General features: G+C 45.7%; 5 protein-coding genes and 1 long non-coding RNA gene across 8 annotated transcripts in view; 3 read left to right on the top strand and 3 right to left on the bottom strand.

Annotated features, from left to right (window-relative positions):
• Nucleotides 1–1,315: 1,315 nt before the first annotated feature.
• LOC143209586 (uncharacterized) lies at nucleotides 1,316–12,446 on the bottom strand. Its single transcript, XM_076425426.1, has 3 exons — nucleotides 12,228–12,446; nucleotides 2,765–3,415; nucleotides 1,316–1,919 (listed from the first exon to the last, which is right to left on the bottom strand). The coding sequence occupies exons 1-3, from the start codon at nucleotides 12,244–12,246 to the stop codon at nucleotides 1,462–1,464; spliced, it is 1,128 nt and encodes a 375-aa protein (XP_076281541.1). The 5' UTR covers nucleotides 12,247–12,446; the 3' UTR covers nucleotides 1,316–1,461.
• On the top strand, nucleotides 1,316–12,640 carry LOC143209593 (uncharacterized). 2 transcript variants are annotated; one of them, XM_076425438.1, is made up of 9 exons: nucleotides 1,316–1,650; nucleotides 1,742–1,944; nucleotides 4,676–5,460; nucleotides 5,526–5,611; nucleotides 8,662–8,915; nucleotides 8,982–9,144; nucleotides 9,551–11,404; nucleotides 11,515–12,414; nucleotides 12,501–12,640. In XM_076425438.1, the coding sequence occupies exons 8-9, from the start codon at nucleotides 12,176–12,178 to the stop codon at nucleotides 12,514–12,516; spliced, it is 255 nt and encodes an 84-aa protein (XP_076281553.1). In that variant the 5' UTR covers nucleotides 1,316–1,650; nucleotides 1,742–1,944; nucleotides 4,676–5,460; nucleotides 5,526–5,611; nucleotides 8,662–8,915; nucleotides 8,982–9,144; nucleotides 9,551–11,404; nucleotides 11,515–12,175; the 3' UTR covers nucleotides 12,517–12,640. The 2 variants fall into 2 exon arrangements, with proteins under 2 accessions (XP_076281553.1, XP_076281552.1); XM_076425437.1 differs by having other exon boundaries at nucleotides 11,515–12,547.
• A 451-nt stretch (nucleotides 12,641–13,091) lies between these two features.
• LOC143209596 (uncharacterized) lies at nucleotides 13,092–15,399 on the top strand. Its single transcript, XR_013009109.1, has 3 exons — nucleotides 13,092–14,072; nucleotides 14,437–14,512; nucleotides 14,590–15,399. It is a non-coding gene; the product is annotated as an uncharacterized LOC143209596 (long non-coding RNA).
• Nucleotides 15,400–15,427: 28 nt separating this feature from the next.
• On the top strand, nucleotides 15,428–18,236 carry Pbp49 (proximal sequence element A Pbp49). Of its 2 annotated transcripts, XM_076425415.1 has the most exons (6): nucleotides 15,428–15,445; nucleotides 16,115–16,371; nucleotides 16,441–16,630; nucleotides 16,700–16,969; nucleotides 17,041–17,285; nucleotides 17,350–18,236. In XM_076425415.1, exons 2-6 carry the CDS (start codon nucleotides 16,175–16,177, stop codon nucleotides 17,618–17,620), a joined length of 1,173 nt encoding a protein of 390 aa, XP_076281530.1. In that variant the 5' UTR covers nucleotides 15,428–15,445; nucleotides 16,115–16,174; the 3' UTR covers nucleotides 17,621–18,236. The 2 variants fall into 2 exon arrangements, with proteins under 2 accessions (XP_076281530.1, XP_076281531.1); XM_076425416.1 differs by lacking the exon at nucleotides 15,428–15,445 and having other exon boundaries at nucleotides 16,230–16,371; nucleotides 16,458–16,630.
• On the bottom strand, nucleotides 17,655–21,339 carry LOC143209574 (protein O-mannosyl-transferase Tmtc4). Its single transcript, XM_076425389.1, has 11 exons — nucleotides 21,075–21,339; nucleotides 20,768–20,993; nucleotides 20,240–20,423; nucleotides 19,984–20,163; nucleotides 19,205–19,665; nucleotides 18,746–19,126; nucleotides 18,563–18,670; nucleotides 18,306–18,447; nucleotides 18,121–18,235; nucleotides 17,882–18,064; nucleotides 17,655–17,810 (listed from the first exon to the last, which is right to left on the bottom strand). Exons 1-11 carry the CDS (start codon nucleotides 21,103–21,105, stop codon nucleotides 17,674–17,676), a joined length of 2,148 nt encoding a protein of 715 aa, XP_076281504.1. The 5' UTR covers nucleotides 21,106–21,339; the 3' UTR covers nucleotides 17,655–17,673.
• Nucleotides 21,340–22,096: 757 nt separating this feature from the next.
• LOC143209588 (protein FAM76A) overlaps nucleotides 22,097–25,745 on the bottom strand; it is a 78,117-nt gene continuing 74,468 nt past the window's right edge. Inside the window, exons 8-10 of the transcript XR_013009108.1 lie at nucleotides 24,895–25,335; nucleotides 24,712–24,809; nucleotides 22,097–24,645 (exon numbers count right to left, since the gene is read on the bottom strand). The gene's annotated coding sequence lies outside the window, so the exon portion shown is untranslated. The remainder of the gene's footprint in view (nucleotides 24,646–24,711; nucleotides 24,810–24,894; nucleotides 25,336–25,745) is intronic.

Below are 25,745 nucleotides of genomic sequence, written 5' to 3'. Positions count from 1 at the left end.
TTATTTCATAATTTTTGAAAGTCTATTAAGATTATTAGAAAGATTGTTCTATGTATAAACTATGACTTTTAACGAGATATCTCGTCCATAGCATTCTATGACGAAATCATGATGACTCGTCCGTTGCATCGTTTCTTCGACATCGTGAAAGGGTTAACAGGCTTCCGCTAGATAAAGTGTTAAGATGGAGCACACTTTCTACGGAACCAACAGAAACGATTGCGAATTAAATGTTTAGCTTTTCGACTCGCGGTTCCCCAAGGTTTCGTGGACACGCAAATCGAGATTTTCAACTTCCTGCTAAGGGAACAATGGGTCTTTCGATGGAGGGCCATTTGGACGGTTCGTGGCCCTAGAGAACTGTAGCCGAAGGTACCGCGTGGCGTGCCAAGATGTAAATACCGGAATCGCGAGGAATCTAAAGCACCGCTGTATTCGCTCGAGCTCTTCAGCGTGCCAACTGAGCCGTGAGCTAGGAAGCAGATTAATGTCGGACCCGGAAAAATTTCGGTTTAATTATAGTGGCGGTGCAGCGCGAGCTAGAGACGTTCCCGAGACGCATCGTTACCATCTAATTCTTCGGTCGTTCCGAAGTAATTTGATGCTAATCCTTTATTAAATTTATTCTGTTAATTGCAGCCACGCTCGATACAAACTTGATCGACTTACCTGACGACTGTCCCGGACAGTGTGATTAGCTCGCTGCCAGGCGTTGAAGGAGTAAAAGGAACGCTCTGCCAGTTAACTCGATGGAAAATATATATTTCCCAATGGCAAAAGTTACATTTCATAAAAAAAAGCATGACAGAGGATTACAGTCACGTAATCGCGAAACGATCGGCACTCGTCCGTCGCTCGAATAACATCGATATACATGTATGTATAACATAGTTCTTTTAGGGTGATTCGCGCGTCGATCACTGTCTTTCTCGAGAACATACAACGCTCCCGTGTTAACAATTATCTCATGAAATCCATGCAAATTATCGGAGAAACATGATTAAAAATACGCGCGTTAACAGCGACAAACCGTGAACAGCGTGTGAACCTTTCTGAAAGTTTCGACAACGTTTGCACCACTGTCTCTTCGCATACACGGTCAATTACAATATATGTACAATATCATGTAGTAGTTTCTTTATGGCACTCGCAAAAGGCATTATTGGCGTTTAATCAATGGCAATCAACGACGATCAAAACATATAATACTGGTGATGATACAGTTCATCGTTCGAGACACCGATCAACTATAATAACGTTCTCTGATCGTCGCGTCGGTCTCACAGTCACTCGAAGCGATTCTGCTGTTTTATCCTTCGTTTCCAGAGTCAATGGTCGGAAACGATCGATCGTGGATATATCGCGTCGTTGCACTCGCACCACTCACAGAGCGCTTCAATTTTCCTATCGTTCGTAAGGTGAGTCTATGAAACTTCTTTCGATGGCACTGTCAAAACCGTCTCAGTTGCAGGGACTAGCGGGCTGACTACTCGCCGCGGAGGACTGCATCATGATGGACTGGACGGCGAGGACCGGCGAGGCTGTGACCACTGGCGTCACGGTGTCCCCGTGATGGTGGTGATGATGATGATGGTAGAGAGCGGACGCGTAATACTGCTGATGATGATGGTGATGGTGATGCGGATGATGGTAACCCTCCTCTTCATTGTTGTTGTTGTTGTTACCCGCAACGTTCTCGTTGCTCTGATGGTGATGATGATTGTTGTTGACCGACACGCAGAGCGGCGACGTCGGCGACGAAGAGGACGGCGAATTGGTCAGATTGCAGCTGGTTGCGAGAATGTCGTGGACCGTGTGCGGACTAGGCCAGTGAAGGCTGCCCGTGGTGGTCGGCTGATGGCCAGCGTGGATTGAGCTTGGCGACGAAGGCGACAGCTTGCTCGGCGTCGTCGGCCCAACTGGAAACGCACCGGTACCGAATTGGTAGGAACGTGGTTCTTGGTATTCGACATTCGCTAAGCACCGCTCGGTATCACGATGGAAGGAACAGACCCGACTGTTGCCTGATATCCCGCGAGCTCGCTGCTAAAACTGAACGCACGCACAACGTCAACTCGCGCCAGTCGTCGTCGAACGGAGCTTGATTTTAGTATCGTGTCGCGAACCAGCGGAGATGGCACCCGATTCCTCTGACAGCAACCGATATACCATTCGCGTACGAATAATTCGATTCAGTTGGCATCAGTCTTTCCGTGTGATGCCCGGCTCCGGCTGCGCGACGGTAGCTTATCGCTTCGAGCATCGAGTTTGCCGGGAGATCGCGTGCGAGCGACTCGCGCAAAATTCCTGCTCGAAACCGACGCACAGTGGCGAACATCGCAGAAATCCTGTCCAAAATTCACGTGGCATTAAAGCCGTCCGAGTACCTATCGTGCATGGAAGTCTCGCGAACACCAACTACAACAAATAAATTCGTGGAGTCCATCTTTTCGCGTCGACACTCTTCACCAGGATATTCGCCACTATGCGACGCACGTTGGATTAACACTAGGTTTACGGAGCACTAAAAGCGACTGTTGTACATTGTTTTGTTGAGATAACGAGAATGTATCTACCCGGAGGTTTAGTCGTTATACATACTCAAAGAAACAAATGTTAGAACGCGTCCCGTAAACTTAATGATAAAATGCAGTTTCAGCCGAGTTCTAACTAATCGAGAAGGCTGAATTTTGCTCGGCTGGAATCGCACGTTGGACCAGCATACGGCGCTCGCGAGGAAAGGGAGGAATTTCGAGCTACCAACCTTGGTGGTGGTGATGATGATGATGATGCGTAACCGGCGGCGGCGTCGCGTGATAAGGCGTCGGCGGGTAAGGGACAGGGCAAAGCGCGGCCCCCGCGGCAGCCGCGGCCGCGTACAAATGATGATGATGGTGATGATGCGCTGGATGATGGGGATGATGATGGATCGCAGTCGCCGCGCCGACCTTGTTCCTCAATATCCTGGAAATGCTGCTCACCGATGGGACGTTGTACTTGTCGCAGACACCGTCGGAGAGCAGTCGGTCCCTGATCTCCCAGGCGAAGATCCCTGGATCTTTCAGCTTCAACTGCTTGATGTATTGGACTACCTTCGGGGTGGTCACCCGGGGCTTGCTGCCGCCGATCGCGCCCGGCAGTATGCTGCCCGTCTCGTGGTACCGGGCCAAGATTTTGCTGACACAACCATGACTGACCCGCAGCTGCCGCGAGATGTCGCACGGCCTGATGCCCAGCTGTGCAAGCTCCACTATTCGCAACCTGACCGCGTTCGGCAAGGGTCGACCGTTCACGAACACACCCCCCAACTGGTTCACCTCGCCGTACTGCTGCTGTTGCTGTTGGTGCTGGTGCTGGGACTGCTGTTGTTGCTGCTGCTGGTGCTGATCGCCACCCAATTCGGACGCGTTGCTCTCTAGTTCCCGAAACAGAGGAGAAAAACCATCGTTAACCCTTGAAAGACCGACCAATTTTGTAACTGTAGAATTGACGATGCTCGAGATCCACGTAAAAGTTTATTTAGCAATTTTTCAAGTATATCTTTGCAAGTACTTCTTGCAGACCCATTAGTCTCTCTGTCGTTTCTAATGTAACCATTTGATTTGCAGGGCAGTACTGTTTTAAGAAAAAAATATTCTCTACCATTTCGTTACGCGACGACCACAAGAAATAGTATTGTTAAACCTTCTGTGGACAATCGGATGTTTAAGTATCCATTTCTATATCTTGCAATTGAATATACTTCAAATTATTATTGCATCATTTTATTTGTAGAATTGGCCTCGTAGAGCAGTGGTCTGTGCGGTAGCCTATAAAAGTATCTGGAGTAGCTTTTAATCAAGCTAGCCTTTTATTATGGCGACCGGTGGCTAAGGTGGACCCCAATATACTCAAGTCCAATTTGAATATGATCTCTTACCGCCGCGAAAAGAGCAACACAATTTCGATTACTGGGTCCGAAATACGAAGGGGTCCGAGCAATCTAGCATCGATTCGGCGAGCCGCCGAAATAACGCAACGATAATATAGACCGCATCGGGGCTTACACCTGGCGCCGGGGTTCGTTTTAACGAGATGCAGATGTACACGGTGGTGGAGTGCCGCGTGCCTCGCTCTCCTGTCCGCTCGAGCCAGCGTGTAACAACCCTTAATTAGCGAAGCGATGCCCTAGGAATTGCCCCCAACTGCATTCCAAACCCACCGGGATTCCGTACACGCGAGTAACCGAACATAACAACCCGTTACAAGCATAATAAGATCGGCTATCTTTAACCGGGAGACAGGCGGAACGAAGTTACACTTTCGACCATCACCGACGAGGGCTCGAAGCCGACTGGAATCCACCTACGCGTCCTATCTTTCAATTATCCCCGAAACAAATTGTCAGGCCAATTGGCGCGTTTCTTCCGTGTTTCGTGACATAGGGCCACTTATAACAGGGTGCTACAGCGACACGCTGTTCGAACATTCTTGACCGTCTCTGTAGCTGGTCCTAATTTGCTCGGCGCTAAATTTAAGCGGGTTCACCATGTAACGTAATTGATTTATTTTTCTGCATCTTGATTTCGTGGCAAATTTTCTAGAGTACCGTCTTTAAACGATGAGACTGCTCGGTAGATATACCGATGTGAGAACAATTCGTTTCTTTTTTTAATAAAATCGTTATAAATTCTAGGGTTGGAGGCGGGCGGATTCCCGCAGCCCTAACGGGCGACTCCTCTTCCGGCCGCGAGAGGGACGCCGCGGAAAAGAAATTTATACGGCCCTCTTCGTTCTCCCTTTGGTTCTGTTTCTGCGCACCGAGCGAGCCCGTGGAAGTACTGCGGAGAAAAAGAGAGCAGCAAAGAAGAAAACCGCACGGCGGAAAGGAGGGCCCTGCGATTCCTGGAACAAGAGTTTCGTCGACGCTGCGACGCCGCCACGCCGACCTCAGAGACGCGTTTTTGCGCGCACCCACCGTCCACCATTTTTTTCACCATCTTTCTCCGCATCCCTGTGAATCGCCTCCTAACGCCGAATTTCTTTGCGGAGGCGCGAAACGTCGTTCGCGACCTTCGTCGATGGACAGAATATCTTTTGAAGGAAAAGAAGAGGAGGGAAGGAAATGGCGCCTGTTCGAAGATCTCGCATACGCTTTATGGAATGATCGAAGCTTTCAGACAGCTCCGAGGTCAGATGAACCTTCAACCGATCCAACGTGTTTAATCCAAGGTTCGATCGGCGAGAGGGTTTTCGGGGAAAGAACCCGCCGCGGGGATGAGTTGCCGAGCGGCTCGCAGATTCGTGGAACGACCCCGACGTGGCCCGTTAAACTCCAGCGATTTGGACTTAATGAGCCGCGTTACATTAAAGGCCCTGTCTTTTTGCCAACGATCGTTCGATCGCGAGGGAGCTGCGGTCGTTAAACTGGAGGGACAAGCCTCGTGGTTTATACGTTGCTCCGTTGGCTCTCGCTGGTAGGTGAGTAATTAATGAGGGGATAAACCGCTCGTCCGATGGATTTATAAGTACGACGAATTTTCCAGGAGGACGATGTTTCTGTCAACGCCGTCTCCGAAAATTGCGAGGAGGATGCCGCGGTTTCGGCAGAGGACCAACCAGCGAGAGATCAGTATGTACGGGAAACATTCAGTATGTTGTTCTTACGTCTCTTTCACAACATCATTCCGAACCACTGTTATTCCTGTCCCTCGCAACATCGGTCTCTTGTGCACGGAAACCTCGACTTCGAGAAATTCTATACGGGTCAGCAGTAAACGCCTGGTCGCATAAAGCTAAGTCCGCACTTTCGAACCACAAGCAACTAAATCATTCGGAGATCAACCTGTTAACCGCGGAAGATGAATTCACTCCTCGTTCGGTAAATTTTCATCTATCTCCCAATTCAAAAAATAATTGTGAATTATCGTGAACACGGAGGAAAATGATCTACAATGTACTGCCGTTGATTGCGGTGAAACATTTGCCGTAACAAATTATTTGTTAAATTGAGGGATACCTGAAATTTCGAGGGTTTAGGATTGAAAGATTGCCCGGTTAGCGCAGGTGGACCGAGTGTTTCGGTGTGTCGTGTCGTCTGATCTTAAAAACCGAATTACCAGGCAGCGAATTGGCGGGATGATTGGGCGCCGAGGACGAATTAGCGAAAAGTAAGAGTTCCGATGTTCCAGCAGGAATCCTCCTTGTGCGTAGCATGTGCGAGAAGACGGGACACGCACACGCGCTCACCAGCCCGGTCTCCTCGGTCTTAAATACGTGTATTACACGCGTGTAAAATGACTACACAAGTCGGGCCCTTTGATCTCGGCCATTCATCACGGTGCGCGCTCCGAGAAAAAGTCTCATAATATTGCGTGCACGGCGACGTTCACGCGTGTGCGTGCGTGAAATGCTGTTCCACGCGACGATCCGCAGATCTATGCACCCACTCGATCTTCCGGCAACGATTTATTCCTCCCCGATTCGCGGGATCAGCCGTGGAAACTCGAGAAAGAGACGGCCCCGGTCCCCGAAACGAAAGGAAGAGGAACAGCTTCGCTTTCCGAGCGGATTCAACAGCGGGCTCATTGTGAGACGATCACCGGCGAACTCCCCGTCACAGACGGTGAATTATGTTCGCGAAATAGCGGGAGTCGGCGCGGTGCTCGCGATCCAGATTGATTGCGGTAGTTTCACCGTGACGGTAATTGATAACGTTCGGCCCGTGATGTTGCGAGACGTTTAGCGCACTTTATGACGAGCGCGTCCCTTTGAGACCGCTGAATCCGCGGAGATCTGCGAAAATTTAAAGCGACAGCTCATGCAGTTATGTACTCTCCTCGTTTCTCTCTCGAACGTCTTTCCAATCTGGACCGAACGAATGGTGGAGCGGAATAAAGGCGCGAAACGTCAAAGGCGCGATCTCGCGAATTTTTATTATTCGAAACGCGATTGAACGTCATCGAGTAACAAGGTTGATGCGCCTCTACCGTGAATCGGCTAATTCAGTGGCTGAAAATTCGCGAAAACGATACCGAGGCGAGGGGCGAAACAAATTGTCGCAGGCAAACGGACGAGCGGGAAGGGCCCGGATATAAGTAGAAGAGTGAACGGCAAGGCATCGTCCGAGACGTGGGCGTGCACGAAACGAGTGATGGATGTCAGTGTCACCCTCGAAAACACGTGTTTCACTTACGTAGATGCTCCGAACGCGACCAGTGTTTGTCTACCATTCTCACTCGCTAATTATCGACCCCTCGGGCACCGTCCCCTTTGTCGGCCTCCTCGCTACTATAGAAACGGATCTTTAATTTAATTTCCGCGGCACCGCGCACATGTCAGTGATTAGTTTGCCAAGGCGTCGCCGCGTCAGAAATTAAACATTCTTAATTCCTCGGCGCGAACGAGGACTCGGAAGCTAAACGATTCCGGGAACGATCGAGACTAATGTAGCGTTAAACAAAACGCCGTGTGCAACATATATTCGGGATGAAAAGGTTGATTTTTTGTTACAACCGTAGGCGCCCGGCACTCGATAATTTAATTTTGCGAAGTAGCTTTATAGCGTGCACGAACGTCCTACGAATTGTTCGAATTTTTGGGGAAACGGTCACTTTGCTTGGTAGAAGCTGCGGTTACATGGAACGTCTATGAAAGAACGGTATCGGTAGCAGAAGACTCTGCTATGGATTTGTGCCACGTGTATCCACGGCTTCGAAATAGTCCTGTCAAGCTTCATCATTATTTCCAGTAGCTTAGTAAACCTGGGCCCCGGCCAAACCGCGTTATCTTCCGTCGAAAAGGATTCTTGGCAGCCGGTCGCGATTTTTGAACGTTCGCGGCTAAAATCGGTTGGAGCCGAAGCTCTCCGAGATTGTGTTATCGCGTGGCCCGACAATGCGCGCGCCCCGAGCGAAAACCCATAATTAATATAATGTATTTCCTTGCACTGGTTCGAAGAAACTGCCCGCGAGACTCCGACGATATCGTGGAAAGTGTGGACGTCTGCCTTTTTCACTAGATCTCCGTAGGATGTATTTATAGCTGCGAAATTTATGCAACTTGACGCAAGAGGAAATTAATTATACGCTAATCGCGCTACATTTTTCACGATAACCGTCTGACCTCGTTCAATTTCATCGCAACTTCGCCACTTTCCAGACGCGCCTACGAGCGGTTCTGTCGCGACCGAATCTTATTCTACTTCTCCGGATATCTGTATTTTTCTTTCTCGTCGATTTTCTTTTTCAATCTTTCACAATGTTGTTCGCGACATGCAAGCGTCCGCTTTCCGAAAGAAAGCTCGATCGATTTGTTGCGCGCTCGAGTCGCACAACGCCTCCCGAGCTTTCACCAGCTCGGCCCTCTAATTCTTTCCCCCTTTTTCATCCCCGCGGGCCGCACCTTTCTTCGTGCACCTAAAATACATCCGCGCAAAATTTATCTCGCGCGTATGTGCAGAAGAGCGCGCGCGAGCCCGCTCACATCTGGAATACGCGATGACAGTGGGACCGAAATATATCCGATCGACGAACAAAAAACTCGCACCGGCGTAAGCGTGCTTCTGTTCTTTTTTCCTTTTCGATCCCGGCGAACGACTGTCCCAGCGTCTCGCGAAAGGGCGAAAATCAAAAGCAGAAGCCGATACGAACACGAGTGGTAATAATAGAATCGATCTTGCAGTTCGGGACGCTCGCGAACTTCCGCTTAGGAGGATGGTTCCGGATGAACCAACGTTTCCTGTCCCATCCAAAGAAGAACAAACGCTCCGACGACACGGAAGATCGCAAAATTCTTCGCAAGCTTGCAACTCCTGGAAAGCGGGGATCTAAAGAGCTCCGGAACTTTATTTAAAAGGTCCTATTTCAAACGTGAACCTTTCTGAACACCGTCCTCGCATCATGAGTTCCGATGGGAACAGATCGAGTCAGATTCTTGTAAGTAAAATTACAATAAAACTGACGAAACAGACCCAAAAAATTATTTACAAAAAATGTCCACAGGTGCAGACACGCTTTGAAGTACGAACTTCCCGAACTCAGATGTTTTGGACACGTGATTTCGGTCGGTTCACCTTAGGAGCAGCGATATAATCCCGAATTTTTGGGACGGTTTATTAGAAGGTATCCCGATGGCGGTCCGCCAGGTTTCCCAGTCACGGGACAGGTATGCAGAACTCTACCTCCAAATCGTGCAAGTAATAACTTGTCGACAATACATCTCGGAATCGTCTCGCCGTAGGATCGTTGCCTGTAGACGAAATAGTCCATGCGATACGTTCCACCCTGTCGCGATCCTCAGCCAACTTCTGTCACGCGATCTCACGCGATTCAACCGCGATTTTCGAAATATCTTCTGCCAGAATATCCTGTACGGCTTCCAGATCGGGACTGATTTACAGCGCGCAGGCGGTCGAAGCCGCCGATAACGTTGCAGATATTTTTCTTTAAAGTGCACGACGATTCGAGCCTGGGGATCAAGTTCGTCAACTGTTCCTTCTTTTCGTGAGACCAGTCTGCCTCGAGATCAATCATCTCATCTCATAGTTTTCACATATGTTCTCTTCTTGCAGGAGCAAACTCCAGACTTCGGACATTGTTGGAGGAAAGAAGAAATATTTGGAAAACCTTCCGGAATAATTAGTAGCTTTCAAATTTATTTAACAAGAGGGCAAAGTTACTGTCGAAGAACACGGTCCACTCTCCGAGAGATTAACAAAATTAGCGACAGCGAATTGTCCTGGACCCTTTTAAAGTTTCGAGAGCTTGTTGGTACATAACATGGTGAAGAGGAGCGGCGGGCAAACGACCCGTAGGTAGCCCGAGACTCGAGAGAGAACTCCAGAAGCTAATACAACTATTTGCGCAGTCCTTTGTCAACCAGACCCTTTAAAAGCCGACCACCTTGTTTAACTGGAACAAACGCTACTAATTGAACGCTAATGAATCTATAACTGCACATTTCCCGCCACTGTCAACATCGCCTTGTCTGTAACTTCTAGCCGAGAACAATCTGATTTTCGACTTAAACCGACGGGACAAACGGTAACAAACCAATAGCCCTATTGGATTAACAAGTCACAAAGGCCCAATGCCAATTATACCATCCTCGTGTACGAGTGGCCTCTGCCATTTTACAGTTCGCGTCTCGTTCGCGATCGTCGCCATTCCAGGCCGGTTCGTGCAAAATAATGCAGAAACATTAACGTTAATCGGTCCGTTACAATGTGTCGTGACAAATTTTTATTGTCGAGCGTATCTCCCGCTGGAAGAGTACGATCGGACGGGTTTATCTCGGTGTGTACGTTTCCAATGTATCGCGTTCACATATCAAGGTCTTGAACCGTGCACGGTTACGGCTGTATTGGTGTCAATGACTCCGAGGGATGTCAACGTCATCCGAGGGGAATAAAAGAAGTGGAAGAGAGCTCGGACGCGGGCCCGAGATAACGCGAGGCGCGTTTTAAATCGTGAGCGTATTATTTTCACGCGTAACTTACATCGTTCCGCAAAAGTTAATCGGACCACCACGCTACCGAACGTTCAGTCCCGGACAAAGTTCGGCCGTCCGTTTTATTTGGACGATAACAGGTCGTTCAGAATTTCTGGAAAGATTATCTGTTCCCGCTCGGGTTCAAGGTTCCCGTGCTTTGACTTTTTTCGTCATCGCGCCGACACTCGAAGAGACCCGCTGGATTTCGAATAATTCGCGGCGGCGACGCGTGTCCGTCGTCCGATTAAGCGTGGCAAAACCACCGAGAGATTGCCGCTGGGATGACGTTAGATCTGGGTCATCGGCAACGTTTCACGCGTCACAACAAACGTGGCACATCTTCGTGATTAATGATCGCGTTACCAAAATGTAGGTCATGATACGGACTTGCTCCGGCATCGTCGATCGGTACCGCCATTCGTCAATTAACGATAGCGCGTTCCCCTTCGTGGGGTGGAACGAGAAATCCAAAACTCGCGAGCCTTTGGGCAGCCGAACGGATCAAGGAATATCAAGAAAGAATTCGAACAAGTTTTACCGTAAGATGTATCCAGGTTCTACGTAAATGTACTGCGCCCTGCACTCCTCGCTTTCGGAAGTATCGGCGCGCCGAAACCTTCAGGAAGAGTATAAATACTTTGTTGGCTGGATGCGGACCGGTGTCCGGCGCATAGATCACACGAACGAGCGTTCTCATCGGAAGGCAGCTATGAAACAGGCTCGTTAGACCGGTCAGTTTCGATTTTCGTGCGGCTGACATAATTATTAAACGATGATCGTTCGGCTGGCCGCGCGGTATCGACGTGACGGTACGGGTCTCGTACGGTAGCACGGTCTTGTCGAGAGTTTCAAGAAAAAAAGAAGACGTAAAGCCGGGCGATAAGGGGCGAGAGGGCAGCCGAGACCCAACGAGGCCAAAGGTTGCCGGAGAAATGTGAGTGCAGTCGAAACGCTGTCGATTTTCTATGAATGGGAACTGTGCCCACGCGTAGGCATAACCCGCGCGATAAACGATCGGCTTTCCTAACTGTTTTTCTGCCGCAGGTTAACCTTCGATTCCGGTTGAGAGCTGTCACGGTACGCAAAAGGCTTACTGGCGTTCAATGAATATTCAAACCAGGAAATTGACGCGCGATGCACGCCGGAGAGACTTTAATGAGACGGTTTATTACATGTTTATTGCGCGTTCGTCGCGCAGAAGGCCGCCGCGGTACGTTCTGTTAATCGGAAACAAGAAACGGAGAGAAAACGAGCGTGCAGTTCCTCCGCTGTTCCCATCGATGGTCCGTGTCGGTTGATAATAATTGCGCCAGCCTATCCCATTATCGTGCTACGCGAAATTAATAAGTGTGACCGGCCGACGGCGCCACGAGATACATACATCCGATCACCGCGTCTCATTTAATTATAAATTCAATTAGGTCGAAGTTGATTGACACGTACATACACCGCGCGAACGCGCGACGATTTAATCTATCTCCGTAGAAAACGCTCCGAGCAAAAAGTAGAAGCTATAATACTCCGGAGACGCTGCCGCGAGAGATAAACGGGTAACCGTTCGATCGTTGTTCATGCTGCGAGGCCCTTCGAGTACCTTAGATGTCTGTTATTCAACAGTTTCGACAACGCTCGCAACCAGAATCAGCCGCGACGATCTCCGCCAGTGAATTCGCAGTCGCGTTACATAATCAGGCATCGCTGCAAAATGTGCGGCATTTACATGGTCGCGTTTCAATCGGGGGAGGAGGATCGCTCACCTAGCACCAAAGGATCCATCGGGAAGAGCAAGCTCGCAGCCGACGGCTACACGCAACGTTCCCTCGTGATTCCGCGGACCTCGAGCTGCTCGATCCCTTCGGCGGAGCTTGCGATCCAGGAAGATCTTCTATCGAAGCTGGATCGAATCCCCAAGTGTCCGGGCAGCCGTTGTATCGCACCGAGCAGGTCTTCGTGTCCTCTACACAGTTCTCACGTGGCACCACCGTGTTCCCTCGCGCGCCGCCACCCCCTAACTTTACATTTTTCCGTAGGAGGTGTCGGGCATGATCGTCGGTTCACAATCGCGACGGCGATCTAACGATAACAGAATCGACGACGTCGCGTCGCGTCCGCAAGAAGGATGTGTACAACGATCGGAAGAGCGCTCCGGAGCCACTCGACCGGTCAACGCGGAAGAAGTCGAGACGCAACCACCAACCAATCCTTCATGCAGCCGGAACGGAACTGTTCTCACACGGAATCGCGTTAACTCGCGGGACACTTGACGAAAGGATGACTAGCGTGGAATAGTTGGGGATTCACGCGATCAGCGTTCATTCAGGCGCGCTGATGAGAGCCACTCGAGGGTGAAACGCGACAATGAAGCGCGATAGTAAATAACCGGTGCAAACGGGGTGCGGTACCGTGTCCGTGTACACCGTCTCGTGCTTCTGTAGCGGAGACGGAAAGAAGGAAAGAGAGACGTCTGCAGCGTGGGTCGGAGAGAGAAGGAAAAATAGAGGGAGAGAGGAGGAACGGCAAACAACCGGGTAGCGAGAGTGGCGTTTCTAGAGGAGACGAAAAAAGAAGCACGGACACGGTCAATGGTGCGCGGCTCGCCCTTCGCTGCCTCACTGACTGGGGCGACAGATTTACCAGAGCAGAAATAAGAAATCTCCTCTCCGGCTAGCGTGGCCTTAGAACGCGGCCCCCGCCCGTTCTTTGTGGTAGTCGCTTCTTCCCGTCGTGCGTGAGACACACGTACATGCGGCCAGAGAGAGCCTATCTCTAGCGAGTGACGGTGTATGCGTGAAAGAGGACGCACGAGTGCCCACCTACTTGCTCCGGCAAGAGTGTGACGGTGGAACGAGAGGAGAATGGGAATCATTGAGGACCGAGCAAGACGGAGGAGAAGAGTCGATCCGACGAGAGAGGAATTGGCTGAAAGAGGACAGACGATTCGACGCAGAGGAGAATAAGCGAGAAGATCCCAGCCAGAGAGGAACAGCGCCAGCTCGTCTCTCGGGAGGGCTGCAAGTGGTCGAGTCGACCAATCCATAGACCCGGTCACATCGACACGTCGCGCACACTTCTCTGCGCACTTCTAGCGTAAGCCTCCGTCCTCGCCTCCTAGGCCATGGATGCTGCGAGCGTGTGCGTGGGTGTACACTTTGCTGCGCACGCTCGACCAAGCGCGGCTGACAATCACGATATCACCACCAAGGGGGAAAACTGGCCACGCTTAAGAGGCGGAGCCCCGCGGTCGCACGGACCATTGGCGAGACCACCGCACCGTGAGCCACCGTAGTTTACGCCTCTTCATTGTGCCCTCGTGTCGCCCGATCATTGTTTTATTCTACTACTGTCGGGTGCACTGCGCACTGTGCACTCTTCTCGCAAGGCAGAGTCAGAGGTGCACCGCGCGCCACACCGCACCGTTTACGCGGTGTAGTCGGCTCTTACGGACTTATTATTAGCAATAAGAGTCTGTAAATTGTTTTGTTACGGTAGACAGTAAGTGCTCGTTGCATTGTCCGCTGTTTCTTTTAGCCATGCATGGTCTTTCAAACCATTTACGGATTCGACGTCTTGCTTGAAGAGATTTCAAGTATTTCATTAGTAATGTAAGTAAGGCATAGGAATGTAGATTTAGTATACACTGGGGAGCTAATCTTGAGGTCACAATTTTCTAAACTAGGGGATGAAAAATTGAAAAATGAAATCAGAACTTTGTCAGCATTAAATTTTATCACTAGATTGCGGATTTCATGCATTTATCACAAAAATAGATAAGAGGAGCACGAGCATCATACTGTGTTCAACTTATTGAACCGATTAAGAAAGGAATTCAATTTTTATTTTGCTCCAGTTCGTTGCAATGAAGTAGAGAATTTTTATTCTAAATAATAAGTTGCCTCGAATGACCTCAGGAATCACCCCTTTTGAAGGAAGTACAACATTTTTTGAACACCCTGTATATTTTTGCAGTTCCTCCCGTGATGTAAAGGTTTACCTGCTCCTTTCTTCTTATTACAAGTCAATTCGTCTACAGATGGTTGTAATGGTGAATTACACACTGTTTTAAGTCTTTGTTATTGTTTATTATGTATTTTTTGTTCTTTATTATATCAAAATTCCCAGTCTGCCATGCCTGCTCCGAGCAGAAATCAAGCACAGCCTACCGCGCAGATGGCGGGTATTATCCTGACCGAAGGACACCCTGCCAGCAGCAAGCGCTACCTGTGCTGACGCAGCTGCCTTCCATCTACCCGGCTACAGCTTCTGCCGGGTAGATGGAAGGCAGTTCGGTCCTAGATTCTGCCTCGTCGTAAGAAGGCAGCACGGCTATACAGGGCAGGTCGCGCTAATACTAGTGCCACCGATGAGAATACCTCGTCTATGTTAATGCGACCAGGCAGAATCTAGGACCGAGCTGCCTTTCATCTACCCGGCAGCTACTGCCGGCTACTGTCTTTCTGCCGGCAGCAAGCGTTGCCTCTGTTGACGCAGCTGCCCGGCAAAAACCGAGCATTTTGCTTACTGGGAACAGTGTGCCCAGACGGGATACGTTTTTTCGCGCATGCGCGTCCAAAACAGTAACGTATCTATGATGTGGCGATGATGTAGCAAAGCCCTGAGGCAGCTATATCGGCGGGAATGTACTGGTATAATTGACGGGACGCACAGTGGTCCAAATGGACGAGTTAGGAGTGCAAAACTCAAAGAACCAAACTTGTAGTAGGCTCCATGGAGATCATATCAATTTCTTAAAATTCTGCATGGCGCTCAAGGTGCCACATTTCCTCGAGAAGCATACTTTACTGAGGCTGAAAACGCCGCGCATGTGCGAAAAAACGTATCCCGTCTGAACACAGCAGAATAAGAATCGGTGTTTTCAACATAACGTGATCGTTGTCGTGTTTATTAAAAATTAAGCTGAAAACAATATAAACAATTGGTAATTTCACCTATTTGTTATCTGATTCATAAAACAAAGGTAAGCATTCGATGCACAGAATGGATAGATGTACAAGATATTCGGTAATTTTCTCTGAATCAACATTGTTCTGACATCTGTTAGTTTCATAAAGAAGTATGCTTTCGATCATTTCTGTCGGTAAAACAGAGTACATATCCAATCAGTTAATTCTAATTATTTCTCAAAAAGTTTTCAATTTTAATTTGATCTTATTGTTCAACTATTTCTTTCGTAATGTACTTGTTTTCAAATATCGTGTATATAATGCTTTATTGGTCGATCCTAAAGTCTAAAGCATAAGATCATAAAAGGAACCAACCAACGAAATGAAAAACGTTTTGTTTATATGTTTTTACATCTGTTCGTGTCTATAAATATGACAACTTTTAATTGAATTTAATTAGTATGATATGCTAATGAAACTATCGGTCAAACTGTATTTACAGTTTTACATTGTACAAACGCGATTCTAAAACATAGAAAGTGATAAACAGTTCATCGAATAGTTCGGACACTTCGGACACTTTGCTTCGGACGAAGTAAATACATGGTGAACTATCGTGTCTCGCGATACAAATAAAGTATATCAACAAAAGAGTGTCATTGATTCTCGAATTATATAGCAACAACGCAGTGTATTTCTCGCTCTGTAATAACAATATGACGTAAATACATTGTTTTAAATAGCATCCTGTACAATTTGCAATTGTACGTTGTACGAGTTACTGGAATTCGAAAACAATAACAATGGAAGACATATACAAACTTTATAACAGCAGTGCTTCTCCGAAGGTTCATATAAAAGAATATTTCAACAAATATGTTAACGTGATCGAGTCCACAGAAGGCGTTATGTCGCTTAAGAAAAATGACTCGGATTTTATGGCTCTAATGGGTGTCCAGCTTGGAGAGGAAGAAATGTCTATGCTGGAAAATTATTGCAGGTATCTCCCTTAATTAAATAAAATGTATATACAAACATGTAAAACATAAAATACATATTTTGTTATTAGTACTGACAATTTGACAGTTGAAGGAGAGATGCCAAAGTTTGAAGACAGTAGAAAGCTGAGGAAAAAGGAGACGTTCGGTCCTACGGAACCACCAGATGTGGAATTGCAAACCATCCAAAATCTCAAGAGAAGATTGAAGCACGACAACAAGCAGCAGAGTGTTTACAAGTACCAAAGCGAATTATTTATAGTAAATGTCTATCCAATATGACACTTTTGTAGAAAGAACCATTCTACACGTGCAACTATTCTGTTTCAGAATTACAAGAAGGATAAAGAAATAGGTGGCGAGATTGCTACTCCTGGACACGATATTTTGGTCTTGGTCAGGACTTATCATCCTTTCACGCAACGTCAAAAAAATCCTCTAAAGCAATGCCTTTCGATACTCCAATTAAATACTATTATAACTGTGCTGGGTTCTCAGACTCTGGCACATTTGCGTGACAAAATATCTTGCATAGCCGATTGTACCATTTCTAAAGAATGCAGCGAAGATTTAGATAACGCAATAGGACCGATGGCAAAAGTAATTCATAACTGTGTTTATGCTAAACCTTTTTAGTTGTACTTGTAATTAATTCTTTCTCGTTCTTCTAGGATGTGTACAAATCCGGTTTCTTTTTTATAGAGGACACTTTTTACAATGACTCTAGGTGTTCTCAAAACATTGATTACAGTACAGTGATCATCGAGTGGGCACAAAGGCGAGCGAATTTAGGGCCTTTCAAAACTGCCATAATGGAGGAGTGTAGAATAGATTCCTTGCTCTTAAGATTCGGTTTCCCATGGGTATATAAGCACCAAGGCGGCTGTGAACATTTGATCGTGTTTAGCGATGCAAGGTAATTTTATTGAATCGATAATAGGTACCTGAATGAATGAATTCGATCATTTTAATGGTTTTAGATTGATCAATAACGACGATACTTTGGCTGTAGCCGCATATCCACGAATTGTGAGACTAAGACCCTTGTCTTCCAAGTATTGCTTGATATGTGGCATGTACAACGCACAATGGATCACTATGGAACACGAAAGGATTCCGCATAATCCTTGCTACTTTTGTAATAATTGTTTTAAGTCCTACAATTACATCAACGGGAAAAAAGTCGGGAATTTCAAAGCGTTCGCGTATCCGCGTAATGTCGAATTAGGAGGAAAAGTAACAAATAAATAAAATAGTAATTTCATTTTCACAGTACATACGACACTTTTGTATCATAATATTAATTATTTTATTGATGACTTTAAAGTGTACAATTTTCTCAAATTCTCCCTGGCACTATTAAATTCTGGTTTGATATCTAATGCTTTCTTGTACATATACTCCGCATCGTTCAGTTTATTCCACCGATGGTACAGTACTCCTGTAATTATCAAATTTAATTTTACACTTGATGATAAACCTTGAACACTTGGCTTAAAACAAAATATTCACCCAAGTTCGTATAAAACATCGAATTGGTAGAATCTTTTGATATCGCTTTCTTGAAATACATTTCTGCTTCCACAAAATTTCCAACTTTGCCCAATATATTGGCAATGTTAAAGTGGATTGAAGCGTCATCGGGTAAAAACTCTAAAGCTCGATACGCTACTTTAAGCGCATCGTCGCGTTTACCTAAAATACAAATGATTATACTATACGCTGACATGGTGTTGTCTATTACCACGTACCCAAATCATCCAGCAGCAGAATCGTGTTTGTCCACGCTCTTCTATGGTTCCGTCTCTGTTTGGTAGCAGAGTCCCAAGCTTTGAGAGCTCTGTCATAATCTTTTTGTTCCAGGTACTGCAATCGATAAATTGTTTGATTTGGTATGGACAGTTTCACTTTTATAATTCAGTAGCAAGTTACCGACCAAAAGACCTAGATTATAGAGACAATCGGGATACTTGGATCTATGAGACAGTGCCCTCAAGTAACTTTTCTCAGATTCGTCGTATTTCTTCAGAGCCGACAGGACAATACCTAAATTCATCCATACTGTAGCAAAGTCGTCCCTAAAACTCACAACTCAGTGATATTATGTTTCTAATTGGGAAGTATCAAACATGATTCATTCACTCTTCCATTTTTCACATTGCATCTTAAATAGTCGGTTGTAAACAGACTTACTGGAGCTCTATAGCCCGTTTAAACAATGTCTCTGCTTCTATATACTTTCCTTGATCTTTGAGCAAGTTACCAAGGTTGTTCATCGCTTGAGCATAGTTGGGATTCAGTCTATTAAAAAAAGTCATTAAAATTAAATTAATCAACGCAATTGTAGTTCCCAGGTATTTTCAACGGTTTTTATACCTTAGGGCTTCTTTGTATTCGTATAGCGCTAACGTAATATTCCCGACATCAGCGGCGTTCTTGGCAATATTATAGTGAACTTTTGCATTCAGCGGACAAACGTACAACGCTGATCGGAAAAGCGTAGTTTCGGTTTTCCACTGCTCGCTCCTCATCCAAGATCTTGCGAAGAATAACGAAACGAGAACTACGTAAGCTAATAGGATAGATTGCACGGAAACACGATTACAAAGCTTTTGTAATCCTATGACGAACAAGAGGCAATAGCCAGCAGAGGGAATGTATAGAGTTCTTTCTGCTAAGACAAACCCAACAGTAAAAAAGACGTTGCTAGCTGGTAGAAATGGAATGATCAGTAACGCTAGTCCCATAATCGAGGATCTAAAACCAGAAAGAAAATTTATATAGAAGGGTTTCGCAGCTGTAAGTCAATGCTATTGTATAGGCCAGTGCTATTACCTTAAAAACATGTCTTCACGGTGGATAAAGGTATGTACAATCATTGCACTAAGTATCAACCAAAAGATAATTACAATAAGTATCCTACTGTCGTAACTGGTAATCAGAGGCACGCAACCCATGGACCAATCAAAGCACAACCATTCTGGACATATTAGCAACCATATGGTTAAACAATAAATATAACTATAATTCAGTAGTCGTAAGAATATATTATCCATGAACGATGCTGGGTTATCCACAGATTGAAAAGTTGGTGCTTTAAATCCCATAACACTGAATCTTAGAACTATTAGCAATAAGCCAGATACCAGAAGTATAGAGAGTCTAGTTATGAGCTTTTGTTTTAACTTGATGAATTCTTTTGTCTCTACGTAAGAGAACTTTGTCTTCATGAATCTGATTACGTCGGATGGGAATATTTTATTTACCACTATGAGATCATATATACTGCAAATTCCCTGTAAAAAAATTCAATTAATATATGTACATAAAAGAATTAGAGGAGTATGCTCTTATTAACACGCTCCGTGCCGTTTTTGCTAGATTTTTTATTCAGGCCATTTACTTTGTTCTATATTGCGTTTTTTACAATCATTACCCACATTCTTTTGGTGGGAATATATTCTACAGTCTTAAACTTGTTACAAAGTATATTTTTTTAGCGCATTAAATCAATATGTCATTGTGCACCACCAATGGTACTAAACTTTAGACCGTGTGTACCATTGGTGGTACACATGGCACGGAATGTGTTAAAATTGTATTATGTTCCTTACAATTGCAGTGATGCCTGTCTCTTTGCACAACATTGCAGTTGCAATAGACGCAATGCAACCACACATGCTGCACCATCTATAGAATAGTCTGCTCGCATTGATCGATTGATGATATAAAAGAATGGATAGCCACATAAATAGAGCACATAACAATTCTGCTCTACCTACAATGCCTGAAACCTGAGATCCAAAAAATTATTAGAGTCGATTAGCTACGTTAGATGCAAAGAATAATTTTGTTGCGTGTACAACGTACAGCTTCTGCGTGTATGGGATGAACAGCAAACAGTGCTGTTGCATAAAATGCAGTGTTTGTTTCTTTTGAGCCCAAAATTACAATAAATACAGCCAGTAAGAGAATGCTGACAATTGTATGTAGAATAATATTGATTAAATGATAGTCTTGGGCAACCAGACTACCACGAAACCAGAAATTCAATCTAAAAACAAAATTCAGTAATTAATAATAATGTATGAATATACAGTCGAACCTTGACAACTCGAATCTCAAGAGAAGAACTAAAATCTTCAAGTAAAAGAGGTTTAGCCTACGAAAATTCGACTTACAGGAGGTTTGTATGAGAGTGAATAATTTGCTGATTCAAATAGTTTTAAAAAAAGGAAAGTTCAATTTTTGGAGATGAGTTATTTATTACATACATATAGTAAATATAATCTACTAGGCTCTTACATATTAATGAAACCTGTGACCTTTTCGTCTTATAGAGGTTTTCGAGTTATCGAGGTTTGACTGTACTATTTTTGTTCAGTAAAAAATACTTACCTGAAAGTTAAAATTGTGATTGGTCTGTACGATCTGTGACTTTGTTTGTTGGTTAATTTAGCACCCCAAAAATCATTTTCAAATACATTTTTTAACGGAGTACTTTGGACATCTTCGTTATTGACGACTGCTTCAGAATCATCAAATACGAAATCACCATTATAACTATTTGCGAAACACAGTGACAATAAAGTAATTATAAATAAAGAAAGTCGCAGTGGAACAGCTGCAAGTGTAAAATTATTCGTTGAAAAGTTATTCCTGTAAATTCACAACAATATGTTGCAACAGAAATGAATTTATTTACCGGGCAATTCAGAAGTTGTTTTCGATAACATAATTTTGTCTTGAGTAAACAATGTAATTGAATGTTTACACTGTACTTTCACATGTTTTATATATCGCAGTTTAACCGAACACACTTACAAGTCGGACATTTAAACAATTTATTGCTGTAGTGTACATTTTTATATAATGAAAGCGAAAGTTTCTTTCGTTTGAAATAAATAGAACTGCCGGCTTACACCATTCCAGGAACAAATTAGCTGGAATTTGATATATTCGAACAGCTGAAGGGTGGACTGGTTTTCTTACGCCCTCTAGGATATGTTATCACAGACGAGGTACATATAAGAATAGACCAATCAGCATATGGGGTCATATGGGGTTTCGTGTCTCACACAATAACAACTGGTTTTCTTACGCTCTCTACAGCTCTCTATTACGCTGGCGAACGATAAATGTTGGAACTCTGTCTATATCTCGTCGATGGTTGCAGTTTTCAGTGTTTTGACGTCTGACTTTCTCTGTGCTTTTGATTTTTTCGGAAACACTAGTGCTTCACCAAGTCGATCGTCGTTAGCATGGACTACAACCCAGTTGTCTACATTAGCAGAGACTAGAACCCATTGGCTTCTATGATGTATGAGATGTTTCTCTCACAGACGGAGTATAGGACACAAACAAGATTAGTACAGACATTGTATCATTTCGGTATACATTTTTTATGTATGAATCTACATATAATGAATAAATAAAGACAATGTAATAAAGAAGCGATCTGCGTATATATTTATTGAACCACCAAATTTTCCCGAACGTCCGACTTGTCGTGGAGTTGTATTACTGAATTTCGTGCCACCTTCTTCGATATCATGTTCTTCTCCTAATACAAACTCAATTTTCGGCCGTCTGACTTTTCGTTGAGTGGTACTACTGAATTTCGTGCCACCTCCTTCGCCATGTTCTCCTAATACAAAAGTAAATTTTTCGAAAACCTCGAAAATTGAGAAAGTATTAGGAGCATATGGTATCGAAGGAGGTGGCACGAAATTCAGTAGTGCAACTCAACGACAAGTCAGACGGTCGAAAATTTTCGAAAATCTCGAAAATTTAGAAAGTACTAGGAGCACATGATATCGATTTAACGATGTGTGTGTGTGCCACCACACTCTTGCACGGGCACGTCGGTGGTAATTCAGAACAGTAGACGAACCCTATCGGTAACTAGATGCTGTACTTGAGTACAGCTTGTGTGCTGTTCCACGGATGGAGTCACCTGTCTACGTTGTGGGTTTTACGAATGAAATATTTCTGGCCGGTGTTTATACGGTTTTAAATGACCACAAGGCATTTTTACATACAGACGTTAAAACTATATATTTTTAATTGAACGATTTCTTTCACGCAGAAAGGAACGATACAGATCATGGAACAATATTTAAACCCTTTAGAATTAGATTAACTCGTTTAAAACAACGTGAAGGAAGAACGTAACATTTGAAACTTAAATGTATAGGTCTGAACGGAGGAAACTTTAATCCTATTTATAGATATTCATCAAAGATAGCATTCGAATTCTGCGATGCAAGGTCGTTCATATTGTCGAAGGTCTTTCACAGGTGTCAGGTCGACGGCCTCGAAGTGTCACCGATTGTAAGAGAAACCATAACCGAGGTCTATGAAGTTCTATCGGCGCTGTCCGTCTGCAGATCCTCCGAGTTTACAGCTGCTCACGGTCGGGGGCAGGAAGAAAGGGAACGATAGGCGAAGTAATTGTCGAAAAGCGTGCACGACCAGCTAACGAGGCTGTTACGACCGAATATGATCGTACAGGTCGCTTGTCGGGGGAGCAGGGGGAGACGAACACGTAACAGTTACTTCCAGAAAAATTCCACTTGGTATGTTTTCGTCCGGTGCACCAGGCGAACGCAGTCGCTTAATTAAAACTCGTGTAAATCGACTAGCAGCGCGAGCGCCAGCCATCGCTACGCCAATTAACTTTATACCGGAACAGGCGAAGAGTGTGAGAGAGAGAGGGAGAGAGAGAGAGAGAGAGAGAGAGAGAGAAAGAGGAACCAAGTGAAAAATAAGCGGACGCGAGCTCAAGGGAATGACTATTCCGCGAAAAACCGTGCTGGCAAATTGGTCCGCTCTTCAGGCTTCTGGACCGCGACGCGTCGAAAACGTTTCAATTACCGTCGGTGACCGAGTCGCGTTCTCCGTGATTTTTCTCCGTGATCGAACAGTTTCTGCTGCACAAGACAGAGAAAGCTGTGGGTCAACGCTCGCGGAAGAGAGTCGAACGATCGATCGATCGAAGGCGATTGTTTGACTTACTTCTCGCGCGGGTCTCGAAGGTTTATCCCTTTCTCAAAATGAATTTTTCAGTTGGTAAAAGCGTTGTGCGAGCCTTTACTCGAAGCTCCCGTAAAACGCGACGTTTCAAGAGAGATATCTTCATCCTTGAGGCTCCGCGTCAATGAAAATTTCAGAGATAGAAATTACGTGGCCTCCGATATATGGAATTAAACGCAACCTTGAATCGTCCTACATATCCGTGGACGATATGTCAATAATCACGTGACAGCTGGACGGATTCTCGAGTGGGAATTTAATATTCGAGTTCGATGCGGTACGCGGATTACATTCCGAGAGAGGTACGAGTATGCAAGGGTTAAAGGCTGGACAGAGGCAACATAATTTTCTGCTTCCTCTTTCAGCGGATTTCCAGCGAAAAAGTGGCACGGTTCCTGTTACCTTGCCGACAGTCTTGGCTGGAATACAAACTCTATCTAATCTCCCCTCTCTCTGGGTTCTTGGGATTCAGACGATACAATTTCCCTTCTGGTTCGTCGAGGGATTTCGAGATGGGTTGAGGGACTTCCGACAGAATTAACTAAGAATCTTGGCTTGTTAATTCGCCGTGTGGTTGTTAGAACGAAAGATGTTTCGCGGTTAGAAAAATCCAGAAGAAATACCGTTGGATGGGCGAAAGGGGATTGGGGGTTCGCGATCGGTGCGGAAAGAAAACGATCGGGGAGACTCGGCATCTCGCGAGCGCTCACACGCGCTCACAAGCACACGCACGCCGGACGAGGTGAAGCGAGGTCGATGGAAAGTGGCATAATCGCGGATGTGGATCGGCTCAAGGAGAGCAGAAGAGGAGATCTTTTACCTTACTTATGTAACGAGTGGCCGGTCTGTGTCTCGTGTCTTCGACCGTCTCCCGAACACGCACAGACCCTTTCTCGACCGTATTCCCCTACCTCATCCCCCTTTGGGAACGTTCTCTCTCTCTCTCTCTCTCTCTCTCTCCGTCTCCCCTCTCTCTCTGTTTCTCTTCCGTTCTGCAGCAACTCGCAACAGCTAACCCGGTGTCCCTGAAAATCCCTCGGTCTTATTGGGTCGCCGGCCTCGAATCACCCCCGTTTCTTCGTTCACCACCTTTCGCCTCAAGCCAACGGTGGTTCGTGCACCATGGACCCGGGGATAATGACCCTCGATCGCTTCTTTCTTCGCACAACTCGCAGATTGTGTTTCCCAAGTTGCAGATCGAACTTCGCCGTGTTAACCCTCTTCCTATCTCGATTCTAAGACTACATAAGACGAAGGGTAATCGATACGCGTTGCCCTATAAAAGCGATAAGATCGAATTCACTTACGCTAGTCTCGTGAACTTCATTCGTCGGCTGGTGTCCACTCCACAAAACGTTGAAGAATCGATAGAATGGGAAGATGACCGCTTGAATTTGTAAATCTCCTTTTGAAAGTAAACAGATATAGATAGGACGGGGGTTGAAGAAATAAAATGTTGAAATGTTAAAAAGGAAGATTTTCATACGAACATTGAAACGGTTGACACCGCGGTGTTTTTTTGTACCGTCACTGGTCAGAGACCATTGTCTCGTGGCAATGACTCACAGAATCGAAGAAAACGTTCCGCTCTGGGTGCCATCGCCCGACATCCGTCATCGAATTCGTCGCGTCGGCGAGACCCACCCAGAATCCTCGAAACATAACGTTACATCTTTCCCAGCGGCCGCTGCTCCGAAGATCCTGGCCCTGTTCCCGCTCGGACTTCGTTCCCTCTCGCTCCATCCCTAGACCGGGTGTTCCCTGGCACCGGCCGGAAATCGTTCAACGACCATCTTCGCGCGGCCGAGTGGTGATTCGGTGACTAAGCGGGTTTACCGGTGCACGTGTGAACCGTTTCTTGGGAAACTCGAATCCATACGTCATCCCGCGACGTCTGCTTCCCGACAGATCGCTCCGCGAACCTCCGCCACCTGCAGAATAACAGTAACAATCAATATCGAACCTGTATATCGCTATCGGTATCGAACGAACGTTCATTCCAGTTGTTTTCTAAGGTGTACAATCGCCTGAAATTAGAGGTTGAAGAACCAATTGTTAACCCTCATCCGTCCCTCATTTCACGAACTGAATCATCTGCCTCGGTGTCAAATTGACACAGTGATAAAAGATTGATCAAATAACAAGGTAAATCGTTATTTTTCGGTGTCTTTTGCCACGCTTATATTAGCTTGCCGAGTTGCCGATGTTGTCGTTGTCGTAGTATGCTTCAAACCTTGTAATCGAATTTTAAATCACTTCCCGATAAACTAGAGACTTGAAACTTTAAACATAGCTCAGAACTGAATGACAATGCAATATTAAAAAACAAATTTAAAAAACC

Source organism: Lasioglossum baleicum, chromosome 6, assembly GCF_051020765.1.
Source record: "Lasioglossum baleicum chromosome 6, iyLasBale1, whole genome shotgun sequence".
Classification (NCBI taxonomy): domain Eukaryota; kingdom Metazoa; phylum Arthropoda; class Insecta; order Hymenoptera; family Halictidae; genus Lasioglossum; species Lasioglossum baleicum.
Note: the sequence above shows the minus strand (reverse complement) of the source record. Positions and strands in the feature narration are given on the sequence as shown.